We start from the raw sequence: 19,678 nt of genomic DNA, 5'->3' as shown, positions 1-19,678 counted from the left end.
TCATCAGCGTTCCGCATTCAAAACACTTGTCCGCCAACGCGCTCATTTCAAACTCATTAAAGTCGCGCTCAGCAACAGTCACCACAGAAACACAATTGCTCTCGAAAAGTGTGGACCAGACAGCCCGTGTCGTTTCAAATATTTTTCTTATTCCTGCTAACTTACACACAGGCAGCCGTGTTAAAACAAAAAATCGCTGATGAGTGCTTATTCGCTTGTTAAAAGAATGAACAACTTCACAACAATTGGTTTCGCGGATCAGAATTGGCGGTTTGACGTCTGACAGCAAGAACAACAACTACAAACAGCAAATTTCAACAATAATAGTCAATATAATTATTTGCCTCTGGGTAGCCTCCAAAAGCTAGCAAAGGGCAAGAAAGTGCAAATAACACAATAATTTAGTTGAGGATCAAATTTTGAAGTTTTGCGAAGACGCGGTTCGAGTTCTACTTTCACGATATGGCAGGTGAGTGCTATCTGAATTATCTTATACACTTGTAGTCTGTGGTATATGTTACTTAGTTAGTTTTGAGGTTCAGCAACGTTTGATTTATGATCATTTGGCCAGCTGATCAGTGTACCTCAAATGAAAGAAATAACTTTCTTACGGGTATATAAGTATGTACATACTCGTATGTTTGCATAATTAGTTTCAGACTATGCTCCCAGCAGGAAAATTTTGTGATGCATAAGATTTATTCTGGGAAAAAGCGATATATAGGAGTTCCAGAGACTTGTTCCTTGACCAATAAAGAATGTGCTTTAAAATATAATTTTGTAAAACTTAACCAAATCGATCGATGAAGAAAGTGACTCTTTTAACGACAATCGGGTTTACGGAACCGAAATGAACTCGAGCTTTTGTCAGTCAAAGAACTGTCAACTCGTTATTCGGCAGCAACAATGACAACAGAGGAAGAAACTAAAATTATAGAGAAGAGAAATTATTATCTCTACTCAAAATTATCCACGCCTCAGTAGACCATGTCGAATCTACATGAAAATGAGAAACCACAAAAGAAACGTCAAATAAAATCCAGCAGGGCTTGAACTGTTTCCATCACTTTTCAGGAAGCAAAAAAATGAGGAAAAATAGCTTAAATACTTAGGAGATCTAGGTATATGCTTCCAGGTGTTTAAGTCTTGACCTTCCAAAGGCGGGATAGTCAAGAAGGAAGTGTTGAGTTGTTTCCACCTTATCTTCAGGCGTCTGGTAGAATTCCCAGCCTTACTTTGTGGACGCCAATAGAGCAATGGCCGTTAAAGGCCCCAAAAGTAGGGAAAGGCTAGCCTTGCTGATGGCAAAGAGATCACTAGATCTCTTGCAATCGATTTTGAGCCAAAAGGCTTTTGCGACAGTGCATGTGCGGATGGTGGCCTAGCGCTGATGGAGCCTAGCTATTTATTAGTAGAACGCAAGAAGATACGGGACCACCGACCCGCTTCTATTCTACCGATACCGGTTCTAGGGTGCCTTTTCTTGCCAACTCATCAGCTTTACAATTTCCTGTGATTCCGTTATGGCCTGGCACTCATACCAGTCTTATCATAAAGACACTCGATACTATTGTTAGCGAGGTTAGACACTCTTTGACCAGCCCTGAACACCCTGTCAATGAGTTCGAGGCTAGTATCCCCGCTCTGCTATCTGAGAAGTGACCATCCACACTTCACTGAAGAAAGCTGCAGTAAATCTACAACTACCTTAAGGGCTGCAACCTCAGCCTGGAAGATACTGCAATAGTCATGAAGTCTGAAGCTGGAGTTGATAGAGAGCTCCTGACAGTAAACCCCTCCACCATTCTTCCTCCTAAGTTTTGACCCATTCGTAAAAAAGCTCACTGCCCCTCTCCTCCAACGGCTTCTTCCCACCCATAACTCCCTCGCCGGTACATGGGTGGAGAAAGAGCCGCAAGAGTTCGGTTTGGCCACTCCATGATCCAAGTGATCCAGTATGAAGTCAAAGTGAGTGAAGATTTCCAAGTGAATTTTTAAACAGTTACAAATACTAAAAAAAATACTCTGAGTAAATATCTCTTCTTAATGATAATGCGGTCATTAGTTAAGTACAGTCTCTATCTGTATTTCTTGAACCTTTGTGCATCTTTTCATCAAAAACTGGAACAAATATGTATATAGGTATGTACTTTGTGCATTCTTGTGTACATATGTTATACATATATATTTGTTTACGCTATTACATATGTTTATAATATACAACATATATAAACTGGCATATGAAACACACAGTGCGAAGATATCTCGTCGCTATCATATGTCTCTAAAGCTCCCATCAAATATTTACAAATTGCACATAGTAGATTGTCGCTCCATTGTCGGTCCTCGACGATAGCGATACGAAGTTGTGGGCATAAATATTCTCACGCCAAGCAGTGATAATTCTGAGCTCAGTTCGAGTATGCCACTGCAGCTAAGCAATCGCAGTATTGACAATTTCATAAACTATTACGAACACGATCAGAAATATGAGGAACTCTTCGCGCGGCTAGAAACGTTGCTAACCAACTTTTGGCGTCTAATCAAATTAATAACTGGTTTCAATTTACTACGTACTCTACTAATAACTCTTATTCATTTTGACAAAGATGCTGTACGTCAAAGCGAGCGATTGGTGATGCCATGGGGTTCGTTTTATGCACCCATCTCGCGCCCATCTCCCGGAGCACAGTCGACGGTGAAATCAACGTTGATCGCTATGAATGCGAACGAGCGGACACCGCTCTTGAAGAAGGGTCAAAGTTATGGTGGCACATCGTTGGCGGCAGCGGCGGCTTTCAGTGATGGCTATGTGAGTGAGAGTGCAGCAGACAGCAGCTATGGCAGCGATAATGATAATTCGAGTGTCAAAGGCGATTATGCTGGACATGAGCACGCCGGGATGGGAAAACATAGAAGGGATTGCTGCTCATATTTGCAAATTATGACATTTGTTTTGATTCTAGCCGGTGGCTGTGTTATCGCCACTTATCTCTTGATTGCTGAATGTAAGTTTCGAATATATTAAAAAAAAAAATAATTACTTAACATTTGTATACAAATGAATTGTTTGTTTGTTAGATTTGAGTGCGAATGCATGTAGAAGTAATTTCTTTGTTTTATTTCGTATAATATATAACGCATTCAGTACATAAGTTTACATAGTATGTATATTGCAACAGTATTTAAGGTATCTATGGCACTAATCTACACCTATACAAATACATACATATAGTCCAAGGCAAATACTCGCAGACTGTGCGTTGTTCATATTACTAAGTGGGTTCAAGATCCATTATCTTTCGTACGTGCGTTATCTCTTTTTCATTGTGATAGGACAGTTCGGGTAAAAGCTGATAAAAGTAAAGGTCAGTCAGTCAGGTTTCAAGTCAACTAATTCACCAAATGCAATTGAAAAGCAGAAATCCTCGTTGACATATGCGAAGCATAGCTCTTATCTTCCTCTTCTTATTCTTCTTCTTCTTTATTGGCGTAGACACTGCTTACTCGGTTACAACCCAGCGACTCGGCGCCCAAATCCTGGGGGGGCATGTTTTGTCTTCAAACGGATGATTTTGGATACCCAGAGGATACTTGGTTTAAGACCGAAAGTCGTGAGCCATATGAAAAAATCGTTTCTGGCTACGCCATTGCAATCAGAGAACTTTCCTCATTTGCGTGAACTTCTAAACATGGCTACATCTTTAATAGCCAGATGCTATCCGACATATCCGGTATTACTTCATAGTCGACTAAACCCTTTTAAACGACTATAGAGTCAAGCAAAGACCAACCGAACTTGTAAAGAAATTAATTTTTTAGAGGGTACGTTATATGGTGATAGAAAGGAAGTATTTTCTACTAAAAAATCTCTTTGAGATTGCTTCGCTCAGTATTGGTAACTTTTGGTACCATTGAAATAAGACTGAATACAAAAGAAACCTGATATATGGCTGTCACACGAGTTAACATAAAAAATTTTATGGGCCAATATCCATCTGCGTATCGCTGATGTCCGATCCACTTTTGAAGCGGTCCTGATTGAATGCAGCAAACAGTGTAAACGGTGTCTAAACCAGGATTAAGGGTCGGGTAAGTTTAGCTATGGGTATGGTGGGTTGGCAGGGAGTCATTTACTGCGAGCTGGTCCCTAGCGGTCATTGGACCATCTGAAGTAAATAATCGGTCAGAAGATGGATAATATTCGACCGAATAAATCACGTCCAGCACGCAGTAAAGAAAATATTGCAGTCACAGCTGAGAGTGTACACGAAGGCTGTCGAGAGTCGGTTCGCGCAGTTCGCACCCGCTCAGCCTGACGTATGGAACGACTTTGCTCAGTTTATATCGAGACTTATGCCGTTCGACCTTTCCAATTGACCTCGTCTCGCTATATGGATGCTTGAAAAGTTCCAAGACAATCCGACGTTTTTGAGCCAATTTGGTTCAGCGATGAGCCCCACTGGGTATGTAAACAAGCAAAATTGCTGCATTTGGGACGAAGGTCAACCTGAAGAGATTCGAGAGCTGCCATTTCATCCAGAAAAAACAACGGTTTGTTGTGGTTTGTGGGCCGGTGGAATCATTTCTTCTAAAATGATGCCGGTGAGAACGTAACTGTCAATGGCGACCGCTATTTCGCTATGATAACCGACTATTTGATGCCTGAAATTGAAGCTCGTGATATCGGCGCCATTTGGTTTCAACAAGGCGGTAACACTTCCCACACATTGCATCAAACAATGGACTAATTGCGAGAACACTTCGGTGAGCAGATAATTTCACGTTTTGTGTCGGTCTATTAGACTGTAGAATTTTTCCTGTGGGAATATGTAAAGTCTAAAGTAGGAAACCTCGAAATGGATCATTCTTTAGTTGAACACAACGCTGAAAATCAAAACATTTAGAAAGTTTAGAATGGAGTTGTATTCTTTAATTTTTTCCTAATTTCTATTAAAAATTTAATTAGTAGAGTTATTCGTTAACAGCAGTTTTCTATAATCTATTTTTTAGCGCGTATACCGGCCTTGCAATTCTCGTTGGATCTCGTGCATCGTGACATTTGGAGCAATGTTTCCGTGCCACTTGCAGACTTCCTCAACTTTTCCAACGTCATAAATATCGTTATAATGCAGACGGGTGGATCCGGTTGTGAAAAACTGGACAAATGTCTACAAATACTGCAGGGACTACAAAAACAGGTAGATACTATAAATAGTAATAATATTTATTTTTTACAAATCTTCTACTTAACAGTACCAAAAGCAGCTTGGCATGGCGCAGGAGGTGCCATTTAACTTCCTAATCGGTGGTGATCGTCAGACATATGAAGCACGCGGCTGGAACTACGAAAGCGGCCTCAATTGGGTGGCGCAAAATGCAACGCTGGTGATCGCTTTCATAGGTAGGACTGTTTGTCATGCTGTGCCTTCCAAGTTTTTGTAATATTCTATCACACTTAAAGGCAACTATACAACACTGGCGCCCAACGCTTTGCAGCTGCGTTCAACATTATCACTTATTGCGGAGTCGGTGCGACAAAAGAAGCTGCAGCGTCAGTACAAAATTTACGGCTTACAAAATTTAACAAACAGCGAAGTTGATGGCAAAGCGCTCTTCGGCGCTATTAGCCAGTGGACGCAGTTCAAAGGGCTCATACAGGTGCTCTGAGCTTGCCACAACGGTTGTGTGTCTATCTCCAGATATTATGGATTTCAGTAGAGTACTCAAGTAATTCTTTCATGCCAGATCAAGTGAAAAAAATTTAAAACAATTTAATTTACTATTTAAAAAGTAAGCAAATGATTTATTTAGCCATTACGCAGTTACACAAAAGCACGAAGCATTGTATTTGTATTTAAAGTACATATGTATAACAATATACATGAGTATAAATATATGTTTGTACACATATATAATTCAATGTTTTTCACACGTACTATCTATAGTTAATACTAAACAAAGCCACCAAATGAAGCGTTCACTCCACAAGGCGCTTCTCTGACCGCCAGCTAAATCGTTTATAATTATTTCCTCTTCGAAAACTCTTAAACTTAAACATTAAGTAATGTAAATTAACACAACACGCACATCAACACAGCATCTGTGAGCTTGGCTCAAACGTCTACCACATCACCACTTTCGTTTTGCAACCTATAACCCACTTCCCTTGGAAGCTTAATCGAACTCCAGCTTTCGAAAACTGCCCTCAATTGACTCGATCTGCGACACAAAATTCATGCCGTTGCTACTTTTCTCGCTACTGTAATTACTTTTGCGCAAGATGCCGCGATCGCTTAACAGCGCAATCTTGTCCAAATTGAGTATAGTTTCACGCTTGGCGAGCAATTCCGCCTTCCACAGTTCAACTATCGCTTTAAGCGGCATTTGACCGCCCAATTCTTGTGGCAGGCAAGCTGGATCAACATGTTTTGCCAATTCTTTGTCTTGTGTATAGAGTGTGAGGCGATTGCGTATTTTCGAACTGACACGCCCCTTTACGAAATCGATCAACCATTTCAGCGTCGCTGGCACATTGACCAAGTGGATTTCTTTGTGTCGCAATGGGAGCGATTGTTCGCTCCACTTGAAGACGCGGGCAAATTCGGTTGGATTCCAATTGGTCACGTGTGTCGTGGTGACGCCGGAAAAGTCACCGACGTGCACGAGTCCGCAAATTTGTGTAGCCTGATCTTCCATGAGACACTCGTAGGTGAGAAAATGTGCACGCGCTTGATCACTACTATTATAGATCTTTGGATTGAAGCCTTTGGCGTTGATGACCACAACACGACGTCCGTGCTTGTCACGATTCGGCGAGGCGAAGATGTAGCCGCTGCTGATAATATCATTCAACTTTTGATCTAGAAAGTCCAACTGTGTGCTCATATGCGGGAAGGTGCGTCGTACATTTAGGTATTTGAGTAGTGTCTGCTGCGCCATAGGCACGCTGAACTTCTTGCAACGCAGGAAACGTAGTAGAAATTGATCGTCGAGTCGTACATTTCGTAAGTCTTCGTGTTTGAGTACCCAGTTGCGCATTTGTTCCAGACTTTGTTCTCGCGAGCATTTATCTTCACGCAATTCACGTTTCGCAATCTTCAGCATGTTTTCCGTTAGCTCGACATCTGCCAATTGTTCGATGGTTTGCTTCATGGTTAAGTGTTCAAAATTAAGCGCTCACTGGAGAAATAGCTACAAATATAAAAAACAATTACGTAAATTTAAATGGTTTGTAATTTCATTTCATATTTATAATGAATATATTTTACAACAAGGGATTTGAAGTCGAAAACTATGAAGGTATTAGTAGAAGATCGCCAGAAATTCGGTCTTAACCCCGAAAGTATAAATTAAAAAGTGTTTGCTTTCAGAATTTTTTCTAGGCCGCTCTCAACATGAAGAGTTAAACCTAGTGTGGTTTATATTTTTAAGATAATATGATTTGAACTTTTTCAAAATTGAAGCGTTCACTCCAGATGGAGTAACGTTTGTTACCGTCAATGGTGAGCGAAACCACAAAATGATGCACACTTTTTGATTCAATACTTAAATATCAATCGAAGGCCCAAATGCTTTCCACCGTCTTGAAATAAGCTTTACAGCAAGTTAAACTAAGCAAGCTAGTCGTCGAATCAAGGCAAAAATTTGGATTAATTGAATACCTGAGTCATGTTATGGGGAGATACAACAAATTAAAACTGAGGAACTAACATACATTACTGTCAAATAAAGAAGAGCTGTGTAAAAGAAAGGCGTTTAAGACTCGACAAACAGGATGTCGAGATGGCCATAGCATATGCCCAAAAATTCATTCAAACACTAAGTCCCTTCCGAATTCATAAATAAAGTTAAATATATGTTATTCCATTAATTTTTGGGTACTTCATATAGAATAAAAGTTCTGTAGCCTACTTTTTTAAAGAATATACGCAGAAACAAAGAACATTATTTAGCATTTATATATTGAAGATTATCTAATTTAAATGTTAGGCGCTCGGCTACGTCTCAGATGATCCATTCGTTCCAATTTTCGATGACTCGTTTGAGCATTTCGACGGGTAACTGGCGGCTGACACCCGTGATGATTTGGACAAGACCTGAATCGTAGCGAGATTGTCCGCATAGACTTTTGACTTTACATATCCTCACAGGAAAAAGTCTAATGTTGTGATATAACACAATATTGCTGGCCACTCGACCGGCCCAAAACATGAATTATTTTCTCATCAAAATGTTCTTTCAATAAATCCATTGATTGATGCGATGTGTGAAAAGTGGAGACGTCTTGTTGAAATCAAATGACGTCCAGACCACGAGCTTCAATTTCAGGCATCTAATAGTCGGTTATCATACCGAAATAACGGTCGCCATGAACGGCTACGTTCTCACTGGCATCATTTTTGAACGAATGATTCCAACGGCCAACAAATCATATCAAACCGTTGTTTTTTTCTGGGTGAAATGGCAGCCTTTGAATCTCATTAGGTCGCTCTTCGTCCTAAATACAGCAATTTGCTTGTTTACGTACCCAACGAGCCAGAAGTGGGCCTAATCGCTGAACCAAATTTGGCTCGAAAACGTCGAATCTTCTTGGAAATTTTCAAGAGCCTATGTAGCGAATAGAAGTCGCTTAGAAAGGTCGAACGGTTTCAGTTCTTGCACAAGCTGTATTTTGTACGCTTTCAATTTAAGATCACGAAGGAAAATGCGCCAAGTCGTTCCATACGTCAGACCAAGTTGCTGCGAACGGCGCCGAATGGACTCTTCACCGTCTTCGTGTACACTCTCAGCTGCGGCTGCTATATTTTCTTCACTACGTGCTGGACGTGGTCTATTCGGTTAAATATTATTCCATAATTTATGCTGGATCTCAAAAAGGGTGATGGTATTGGGAATAGAACGCTCAGTAGGCCGATTATCTTGACCATAAGTTGGGCGAAGCGTGCGAAACACATTCTTTACAAAACGTGAATTTTCTTAACAAAGTTGAACGATTTGTAAAAATTTTTAAGGCGTAAGTCTTTCCATGATGAAAAGCCATACAATACTGAACAAAAATAACGTGACAGCTTGATACGACTCACTCATGATCTGTCAAAAAAGACTATTGAAAAAAGGACCTTCATTTGGATAACCCATTAAAAGGAACTACAGAAGCTTTCACACTTCAACCGGTAAATATATAGATAAGATATAGATATATAAGATACCTTATATGCCAGTATTATAATTAAAAGCAGTTGTTCTTGTTTTCCAATGTAGCCTCATACTTTAGATTTTGCATAAATACACCAATCTGAATATTATCTCATATAAGTTCTACTACATTTTTTTCTATAATTGAAATTTGATGACTTCCTGATGAGATAATTTGCGATCAACTTATTTTCGTCATCCGTGAATCACACCAATGGGATCATAATTGCGCAAATTGTTTCTATTCTTATTTTTGCGTAAAAAGTGTAATATACTATATATTGTACAATATAATTGAGGAAGAGACTAGACTTGAACCAGGCACGTAGCCAGGGGGGGGGGCTAGAGGGCTGAAGCCCCCCCCGAAATAAGGAAATTTTTTAAATAAATCGCAAATAAAAAAGATTTATCACTGACTGAATCTTTTGAAACTCTTATACACAACTCAGCTCAAACCTATAACAGTCGTACGCAACTACACTAGACGGTGACTGAAAACTTATCAAAAGTCATACTTAAGCGTTGTACAGATCTCCATCTTGATATGGCAAAGTTGGTTGGATAGGGATATGACGGAGCAGCAAACATGTCAGGGCATTTAAGTGGAGTGCAAACCAGGATAAGACAACTGTATCCAAAAGCACGTTCAATACGGAACTGCCTTGGTATTGTCAATGAAATAGAAAATTTATTTAGAAACCATTCAAATGTAAACATAACTTTCCAGGACGTTATACAGAAGCACGCACCAGAAAGCAAAAAAAGACGACTTGTTCGCCTTTGTGAAACAAGGTTTATAGAAAGGCATGAAAGCATTATAAGCTTTGTGGAGCTTTTCAAATTCATTGTATTAAGTTTGGAAATAATTTCGAGTAAGACATGGTCCATTTCGTCTAAAGCATCAGCCTTCTTAGCAGCGGTAGAGAAAAGCGATTTTTTGCTTAGCCTATTCGTCTGTGAGCAATTGTTCAGCTTAACGCTGCCATTGTCTGTGCAACTCCAAGAAAAATCTATGGATTTTGTATCAGCAGTGAACCGAGCCAAAGAATTAATAAGAACTCTGCACCAGATAAGAGAAACAGCGGAATCAACATGCTAATGTTAAAGCATCTAGGCTCGACGGAAGTAAAATATCTCACCAAGGTCCTCAACCTGTCGCGCACCACTCTTCAAATACCCGATGTGTGGAAAGTCGGAAGAGTGGTCCCACTACTGAAACCTGGGAAACCCGCCAACAAAGGGGAATCTTATCGACCGATAACTCTCCTCTCCCCAGTAGTGAAGACACTTGAGGCCTTGTTACTCCCGACCTTCACTTACCACCTGAGCCTAGCCAGCCACCAGCATGGTTTCCGCAAAGTGCACAGCACCACCACAGCACTTAGCGTCATAAACGCCCAGATAGTTCGTGGCCTCAACCAGAAACCACCCTGCGAAAGAACGATCCTCGTAGCGTTGGACCTGTCAAAAGCTTTTGACACGGTCAACCACAACAACGCTACTGCAGGACATTGAAAAACCACTCTCCCTCCAGGGCTTAAGAGATGGACCATGAACTATCTGAACGGTGAACGGTCGTCAGTCATCCGTACTATTTCGAGGTGAAACATCTAAGCTTAGAAGAATTAAACTGGGGGTTCTGCAGGGTGGTGTCCTCTCCCCGTTACTCTTTAATTTCTATATCTCGAAACTTCCTCAACCACCAGAGGGGGTCTCCATAACCTCGTACGCTGATGACTGCACGATATTGACGTCGGGCAATGGAATCGATGGCATGTGTTCGAAAGTGAACAGCTACCTCTCCGACCTTTCTCGTTTCCTCACTGCACGGAATCTCCAACTTTCCCCCACCAAATCCACAGCGACCATATTCACAAACTGGACGAAGGAGTATAGACTTGAGCTTGATATTGCAGTCGACGGCGTCAAAATTCCGACTGTCAATAACCCTAAAATTTTAGGCGTAACCCTTGATAGTCTATGCTCCTTCTCTCCCCATACGACCGCGATTATCGCCAAAGTACAGAGCTGCAACAAGATCCTCAAGTCGCTAGCCGGCAGCACATGGGGAAAAGACAAAGAAACGTTGTTGGCAACTTACAAGACAATCGGCCGGCCGGTCCTCAACTACGCAGCACCGATATGGTCGCCTGGATGCAGTGGCACGCAGATGAGGAAACTACAGACCTGCCAGAACACAGCACTCCGGACTACGACGGGATGTCTCTTGATGTCTCCCATCGAACACCTCCATAGTGAGACGCGCATGCTTCTTGTAAAGGAGCATAATGAACTTCTCTCCAGGCAGTTCCTGCTGGGGTGTTTCCGTAGGAATCACCCTTGCAGCCATCTGCTTGGAGCGGAGCCGCCTCCTAGGAGCATCAAGAGGTCATTCCTCAACTACGTCGACGACATCGTACAGTACGCCGACCGCACTTCGGACGCTACAGACTTCAGACAGGCACTGACCGTCATTCACAGTGGAGCCATTAACACCTTCACCGACTCCCTTCCCGTGAATGGCGTTCTTGGAGTCAAAGCACCACCTATTGCAGATGAAGAGCTCCAGTTGCCTCGAGAAACGCGAGTGACCCTAGCACAACTTCGTTCTAGGTACTGTAGCAGGTTAAACTCCTACTTATCCAGAATCGACCCCGACATTAGGTATTAATGTATGTCCTGCATGCAACGAGTCTCCGCATGACACTGGCGACCTCTTTGCATGCCCCACAAACCCCACCCATCTAACACCCTCTTCCCTTTGATCCGACCCCGTCGAAACAGCACGTTTCTTGGGCCTACCGTTAGATGATCTCGACGACAACACAAACAACCCTTACCATCCTAACGGGGATTAGCTAACCGTTAAAACAACAAACTACAACAGAAACAGCGGATGGTTTTTTCAACGATATTTTCCAAACAGCATCACAAACGTCTAAAGATCTTTTTGACACTTCGCGTCAAACTACTCGTGCTAATCCACCTTGCACAACCCCTGAAAGCCACTTCACAATTACAATATTTATTCCATGCGTTGATGCTCTGATTCAAAAGATGACAGAACGTTTATTAGTGAATGAGGATATACTCTCGTCATTTCAAATTCTACTCCCAGGTTTTGCTGCAATTGATAATGCCGAAGAATTAAAAAATTTAACTATTTACTTCGAGGAGCAAATATCAATGACAGCATTAAAATCAGAGTATCGATTGTGGTGTGCCAGCTTATCAACAATAGATCCAACCATAGAAGTGTTGAAATTACTGCAACATTGCGATGCAACGTATTTTAAAAATATTCACTACCTGCTTACAATTTTAGCAACTCTTCCAATGACGACCGCTTCCGTTGAAAGAACTTTTTCAACCTTAAAAAGAATAAAAACTTTACCACGCAGTGTGATGGGCAATGAGCGGCTGAGTGCACTTGCTGTTATTGCAGTGCACTGGGATATTAAAATAGATCCAGATGAAGTAATTAATGATATGGCAAACAAGAAGAAAAGAAAAATATTACTTACTTATTTAAGTTACAACTACCAAATCATTTAAGTAATATGTATATGACTTTATATCGTTTTTTTTAATAAACAGAAAATTTAAAGTTTATACATATATGTTTTTACTTCAGCCCCCCCCGAAATGAAAAGCTGGCTACGGGCCTGACTTGAACAGAATAAATTTATTTTTTTTTTCATAAGCTGAAAATATTTGTATTATTTGTGTGTCTCTATTACTTTGTAATTAGTAATTGTAGCCACTCTTAGCGAATCGAAAAAACAACTAGTATAAATCAAATACACTGACATAATCAAGTAGACACAAATATCTAACATACAAAACATTTTAATTCAACAATTTCAACAAGAGGGAAAAAATAGCGAACTGTGAATGAACAAATTGAGCTAAAAGCCGGCAACAACCTTATTCCATATTTTATACAATTGATTGAGATTGAATAGTATTTTTATGTATGGTATATTATGGATATACCGTAAGAAGTCTAAGTGGTTATAAAAGTACTGTATTTCTAACTTCTACTAGTCAGAAAGTATTACTGTAGAAGTAGAGTTTTCCAACTGAAAATAAACTATTAGGTGTGCAACTCTATCGCTGTTTTTTAATGAAAATGTTATTTTATTGTAAGGAAATGGTTACAAATGAATTATGCGAACTATTGCCAATCGCTAGTTAACCCATGTCCCACACCTCACGTTTAGCAACGTCATGCAGCAGAATCGCATTTTCGTGCATCGCCTGGTACTAAGGACATAGGAACGCCGAGATTCTTGTTTTTGAAGAATTCAGGGCGCATGTAGTGGCTTTTAATTGGCTAGGCAATTTGTGGCATTTAAACACGGGTTCTCATCGCAACGTCTTCAGTTCACTGTCTTCGACGGTTTTTGTTCTTCCTTCACGCGGACAGTCCATAATATTGAAATCGCCGTCTTTGAAGTGACGAAATCTACTATGCCACCTGTTTCACTTGGCCTCCGTGACTTTCCCGATTTGTTTCAGCAACCGGTTATTTTGACTGAAAGACGATTATTTGGTAAAAAAATCGGACATATTCGCACAACCAACAGTATATGACACATAAACAAAGTCACTAATGAGTAAGGCATTTCTTTTTCAAATGTCTTGATTTGGCATTTGTCGTAAGTTATTTAAAAACAACAAGTTTCTAAGAAACACCCGGATAAAAAGTTCGCTGACTAGTACGCAATGTTACTAGTTTGAAAATAACTAATAACCAGTTAACTTCACCGCAAGGCACATACTGTACACATGTAAGTATATAAAAACCTATGAGAACAAATGCATTTTCCACGGTTATTTTGTGTTAATAATTTATAAGAATTTAATTGTAATTTTTTTAGTAATTACAAATAATCGAATTATCCAAAGTAGGGCAAGCATTAATTGCCCATTCGTTGCTGCGCTGTGTCTATAAATATGTGTATACGACTATCCAAATGAATTCACACAGTGGTCGTTTAAAACTTAAATTGCATCATATATATATACACATATAGTATACTGTATATACATATATATTTAACATTTAAACAGCCACTGTGCGAGTTCAATTCCAAAACACTTAAAATGTCAAACAGTAGCTTCAAGAGCAAAAGCCTTAAGGCATCAAGTCGAATAAATCTCAATAAATATCTTCAAAATCTTGTTACAATTAGGTGTTCAACTACTTTTTTATATACTCCTATTTAAATATATATGTATACATATATTTTTATGCACTATCTATCTCAACGATTTCTGTTTTATACTCAGCATTCAAGTCCGGCGGCAAAATGTGACCTTGTATTGGAACACCAAAAATGCCCTTGTCGCTGCACAAGGTAGCATGTAAACATATATATCAATCATTCTTACATATTTATATATTATTTATATATATTTATAACATATATAAATTACGTTTAAATATACGGGAAATGTTTGATGATCAATACGGATGATCATATCTTACTCAAGGGTGAGCATAGAGGCCACTTCAAAATTTATTCCACTTGACTCATAAATACGCGTAATATACACATAATTTTGAATTATCGCTAAATATGAAGGCTAATATTTGGAAATGTATTGCTTTAAGAACCATTTTTTTTTTTAAATTTGGTTTGCAAACGTAATGGTAAGGGAATAATTTGTTCGAAAAATTTTTATTTCTTTTTTTTTGTTGGTAGAAACATGGAATACCCACCCTCTTTTAAAGAAACTTTTGGATTGTGCTATATGTACGCCTCGTTCCCGTGAAAGGTCACTTTTAAGCTCGCTTGGTAATTTTATTTTTTAGAAAAAGACCGTACCAAGTACCTTGGACTAGTATGAGACAGCAAACTGCTGGCTTGAAAACGGACGATGAAGTTGGTTCAGGAATATACTGTCCAGAGTTAGGCATAAGGCAGCCTTCTAGTTGCCGGTCCACTGTAGTATATTTCAAGCTGAGGCCTTTGCTATTGAAAAAGCCGCGGAGCTGACCTCTAATGTACCTGCAGGCAATTCCAGAATCAACATCTACGTAGACAGCCAAGCAGCAATCAAGACAGTAACCTCGAATCACATATCGCCCAGAAGTGTTTTGAGAAGCAGGGTAGCAGTGGAAAGTGTTGTCAGAAGTAACCAACTTGACTTCTACTAGACGCCAGGCCACAAAGGCATCGAGGGCAATAAAATAGTGGACGAGATTGCAAGGATGGTGTACAGCTAACCACAGAAAACGTGATCAACTTTGAACTCATTTATATGACGATTCCGAAAGAAGCATGGTAAAGAAAATCAAAACCCGTTGGAAAGAGCTACCTATTTGCAAAACTGCAAAAGCTATGTGAAAAACGGTTGATCGGAAGTACACGGAATTCCTATTGGCAATTGATAGAAGAGACTGGCGAAATACGCCCGCAAGATGGGGCTGACAGATCGAGAGGACTGCAGGAAGTGTCTAGAGCAGGGTACCAGGGAAGCAAGAGAGCATCTCTTGTGCACTTGTCTCGCATTGACGAGACTACCCTGTAAGCATCTGAGGTCTGGAATACACTGGAAAAGGTATCGATAGTGGGGACACAGAGTCTGTTGAAATTCGCGTCAAGCACAGGCATCCTAAAGGATGACTACTCTTCTTGCACCTAGCAACCATCTGGCATCGCAAAAGATCAAAACTTTTCTACGCGTGGCTTATTGGCCTACCTGATTAATCTAATCTAACCTAGAGGGCATAGACCGCTGCCATTGCTGAATTTATATTTTTTTTTGTGAAAAATCCACAAAATATTATCAAAAAGTTGCTTTGAAATCTCCGAAAGTTGTAATAAATTAATTAATTTTTTATATAAAAAAAATGGTGAAAGCAGTAATTTTTTGGCCGTCAAAATCCCCGTTTCCACTCGAAAGTGGTAATTCTTTTTCTAAACGTCAGATACAGAATGTGATGACCACCGTTCAAATGGCTTACTTCATATCGAAAATGTATGGTGTGCTAAGAAAATCGAATGGTATACTTTTATAAAAAATAGGTCCGATTTTCCCCTTCCGCCTACATATCCGATTTAATAAATAAATGATTGATTTCCGGTTCACAATTCCGTCTAAAAACTAATATTGCGTATATTTACTTATCTAAGTAACGGGTTTTACTTAAGAGCGCTAAAAAAAGTTCTATGCTATTATCTATGAAACTCGATTTCTTTTGTAATTTTGTATGGTCACCACGGGCACGCTTGCAGAAGTTCAGACCCTGAACCCAATTTTCGACGGTTTTAAGCAAAACTCGGACGATACTACTGCAATTTCACGTTCGACATTCGTACGAAGTTCATCAATCGCCACTCGTTTGTTGGTAAAGACTATAGACTTGACGTGGCCCCACAGGAATTTCTATTGGCGTCAAATCACACGACCGAGGCGGCCAATTGACTTTTGTTAGATAACACGTTCACCAAATTTGGTTGTCAATAAATCGGTTGTAACATTCGCTGTGTGCCTTGTGACGCCGTCTTGTTGGAACCACATATTGTCCAAGTCCATATCATCCAGTTTGGGCGAAAAATATTCGGTTATCATGCAGCGATAGACGTGCCAGGTCTTGATCACCACGAAAGGAGTACGGCCCAACGATGGCGCCGACCCATAAACCGCACCAAACCGTAATTTTTTCGGGATGCAATGGTGACTTATGGAGTACGTGTGGATTGCTGCCTGCCCGATAACGCATGTTTTGCTTATTGACGAAGCCATTCAGCCAGAAATAAGACTCATCGTTGAAGATGATATTTCGATGAAAATGAATGAAAATCCGGATCATTTCCAACTGGTTGCTCAGCCTAATTGACGAACATATGACGATTCTGGTGGTGAAGTTGCTTCAGTTCGTGAGTCAATTTGACCTTGTAAGGATGTAGGTCAAGATGTTTTCGAAAAATTCGCCTGTAGATTCAATATTTTCCACTAGACGTTCAATTGTTGATCTGAATTTTAATAATTTCCACTCGTTGCTGTATCGTATATCTTTCCGTGATGAAATGGCAAACCTTTACTCGAGAGAAATGTCAAAAGAGCAGGAAAAATATGGCGTCGTTTGCTGTTCCTAACGATCTAATATTGAAAAACTCGTTATAAAAATGCCTTCAATTCTCACAATTTACTAGTGCATCTCAAATTAAGCCCTTTTTATTTCTTTACTCGTGCATATGTACATACATATGTATGTGTATAATGGGGTTATATGAATATTAATTTACTCACGTCGCAATTAAATGCTTTTAGTTAAAATTGTATCCAAACCATTCAGTTTTGAATCGAAATTTAAAAATAGAAATTTAGGTTTCGACATTAAATTTTTCATTGATTAAATTTTAGGTTAAAAGAAATTGCTAAATATTTTACAATCCCTAAGATATCGAAGCATTTTTGTGCACACCTTTATTTGCAACGCAAATTGAATAAAATCGAATTTGTAAATCAAATGCGTCAAGCCAGCTAAGTGATAGCAGAGCATATACCCAGCCAAAATATATGTATACATACATATGTACACATATATTTATATAGTATAGATATCTCTAAAGCACTAAAGATTTAAATTCCGATACTTAATTTATTCTTATTCGAAATTATGATTTTCTTTACTTGTATAAACAAATTTTTAATAATTTTTGCGTTAATTATCAACGCAAAATTGAAATAATTCTCATGACAAATATGGTATAAATAGATAAACGAGGCATTTTACACGCGAAATTAGCGTAGTTTACAATGTAAGCTTGGTTAGCACTCTTAAATATATATTTTTTGCTCATAGATATACATATGTATTTACTATAGAGCAACGTACATATAGTAGGGGAGTTTTTTTTACAAGTTTTAAAATCAATAAATGACTTTTGTCCACGTCGAAATTGTCAGAATATTAAATGGTACACTTTTTAGAAAAATCTGACGCGCTCGAGTTTTTTTTTTTTTAACCTGTCATTACGGCCTTCAACCCTGACTTGATTGTCAGATTAATATACATATATCGATTATCAGAAATACAATGCGCGTATATACCATAAATGACTGACGCGCTTGAGTATTTTCATGTGACTGTTTTTTTTTACATTTTTGACACCAATTTCCCGCTCTTCTCCCCACTTTGACAATCTACTAAGTCTCCATGACGCTCCAGTAACTGCAAATTTAGCACTCCTACATATGTATGTATGTATATACAGTAGGCAATTTCAGTATGCTGCTTTTGTATGTATGTATCCATGATTTCTTTTGTAATTTTGCGCGGTATGTTAATTAAGGTTCAACGCAGTTGTTGACTACTCTCAACTACAACAACAACAATAAAACATTCATAGATTTCCCATCAAAGAAGCAAAATTGAATGCGAAAAAAGCCATGGGCACATCTCCCATCAACCATTGAAAGGTACAAAATAGTTATGTACACACATTTGTAGTTATTAGCTGTGAGTCTTAGCTCGCTCCAATACCTTTTAGCAAGGTTTGACGTTGATTGTTGTGCCATTTTTTTTTATCCACAGTGTAGTTTTGTTTTATTTTTCAGCAACTTGCGGTTTTTCCTTCTCATGTGCGATATTCAAGTCAGCGTGAACTAAAGTTAATTGAATATGATGTTTATACCTTGAACAGGCTTTAGTATTGTAAGTTTGACATGAAGTTTGTAACGATCTGAAGGAAACGTCAGAGACTTTATAAGTTATATCCATACTTAAATGATCAGCATGATGAGTCGATTTAGCCATATGCGAAATACATAATTCCTAAATTTTTGAGATATCGATATGAAATTTCGCACACATCCTTTCTCTCAATAAATTTACTCATTTGACTGAAGCGCTGCTATCGGACCACTATAGCAGGTAGCTGTCATACAAACTAACCGATCAAAATCAAGTCCTTATGGGAAAAACTTTTTATTTGAGGACATATCTTCACGATTCAAAAAACATCCATTTGAAGGCGAGCTAAAGTCAAAAGGCGAAAACATCTCCTCCACAGGACTGTGCGTTGGGTTTGGGACCCGGCACGTATAAAGGAGCGCAAATTCGGTGTGAGATTCGTGGTGGGAGAGAGACTCCGTCGCCGAGTACTATCATTCACTCCGGTGAATGAACGTCTGGCCACAATCCGCATCAAAGCAAAGTTCTTCAACATATCGCTGATTTGAAGGACGATGCGAGCGAAGTTGCCTTCTATGAGCGCTTGGAGCAGACCTATGAGAGCTGCTTGGCGACTTTAACGCCAGGGTAGGCAAAGAAGGTATCTTTGGCACAACGGTGGGCAAATTCGGCCTTCCTGATGAAACCTTCCCAAATGGATTGAGAATGTTCCACTTCGTCGGGGTTTAAAATATGCATATCTAGAGACAATGTTTGAAATAAGCGACCTTTTTTCAAAATTTTTGATTTTCATTTAAGTGTTATGTACTTATCGAACCGAACTCGTAT

The 19,678-nt window shown here is 39.4% G+C and overlaps 2 protein-coding genes across 2 annotated transcripts in view; one reads left to right on the top strand and one right to left on the bottom strand.

Annotated features, from left to right (window-relative positions):
* On the top strand, window positions 1-5,917 carry LOC105229019 (peptidoglycan recognition protein 1). The gene is made up of 5 exons (XM_011209063.4): window positions 1-469; window positions 2,610-3,008; window positions 5,014-5,201; window positions 5,257-5,404; window positions 5,465-5,917. The coding sequence occupies exons 1-5, from the start codon at window positions 463-465 to the stop codon at window positions 5,668-5,670; spliced, it is 948 nt and encodes a 315-aa protein (XP_011207365.2). The 5' UTR covers window positions 1-462; the 3' UTR covers window positions 5,671-5,917.
* A 6-nt stretch (window positions 5,918-5,923) lies between these two features.
* The window catches only part of LOC105229018 (alpha-tocopherol transfer protein-like), a 30,769-nt gene continuing 17,014 nt past the window's right edge, over window positions 5,924-19,678 (bottom strand). The window contains exon 2 of the mRNA XM_011209061.4: window positions 5,924-7,194. Coding sequence (XP_011207363.2) covers window positions 6,178-7,155 — 978 coding nt within the window. The 5' untranslated portion in view covers window positions 7,156-7,194 and the 3' untranslated portion in view covers window positions 5,924-6,177. The remainder of the gene's footprint in view (window positions 7,195-19,678) is intronic.

The sequence above is a fragment of the Bactrocera dorsalis genome, chromosome 5 (assembly GCF_023373825.1).
Source record: "Bactrocera dorsalis isolate Fly_Bdor chromosome 5, ASM2337382v1, whole genome shotgun sequence".
NCBI classification, from domain to species: domain Eukaryota; kingdom Metazoa; phylum Arthropoda; class Insecta; order Diptera; family Tephritidae; genus Bactrocera; species Bactrocera dorsalis.
The sequence above is the reverse complement of the archived record's forward strand: the minus strand, read 5'-3'. Positions and strand labels throughout refer to the sequence as shown.

Coding starts and splice junctions, on each gene's coding strand:
- LOC105229019 (XM_011209063.4), top strand. Junction 3,009..5,013: donor TTATCTCTTGATTGCTGAAT/GTAAGTTTCGAA, acceptor TCTATTTTTTAG/CGCGTATACCGGCCTTGCAA. Junction 5,405..5,464: donor GCTGGTGATCGCTTTCATAG/GTAGGACTGTTT, acceptor TCACACTTAAAG/GCAACTATACAACACTGGCG.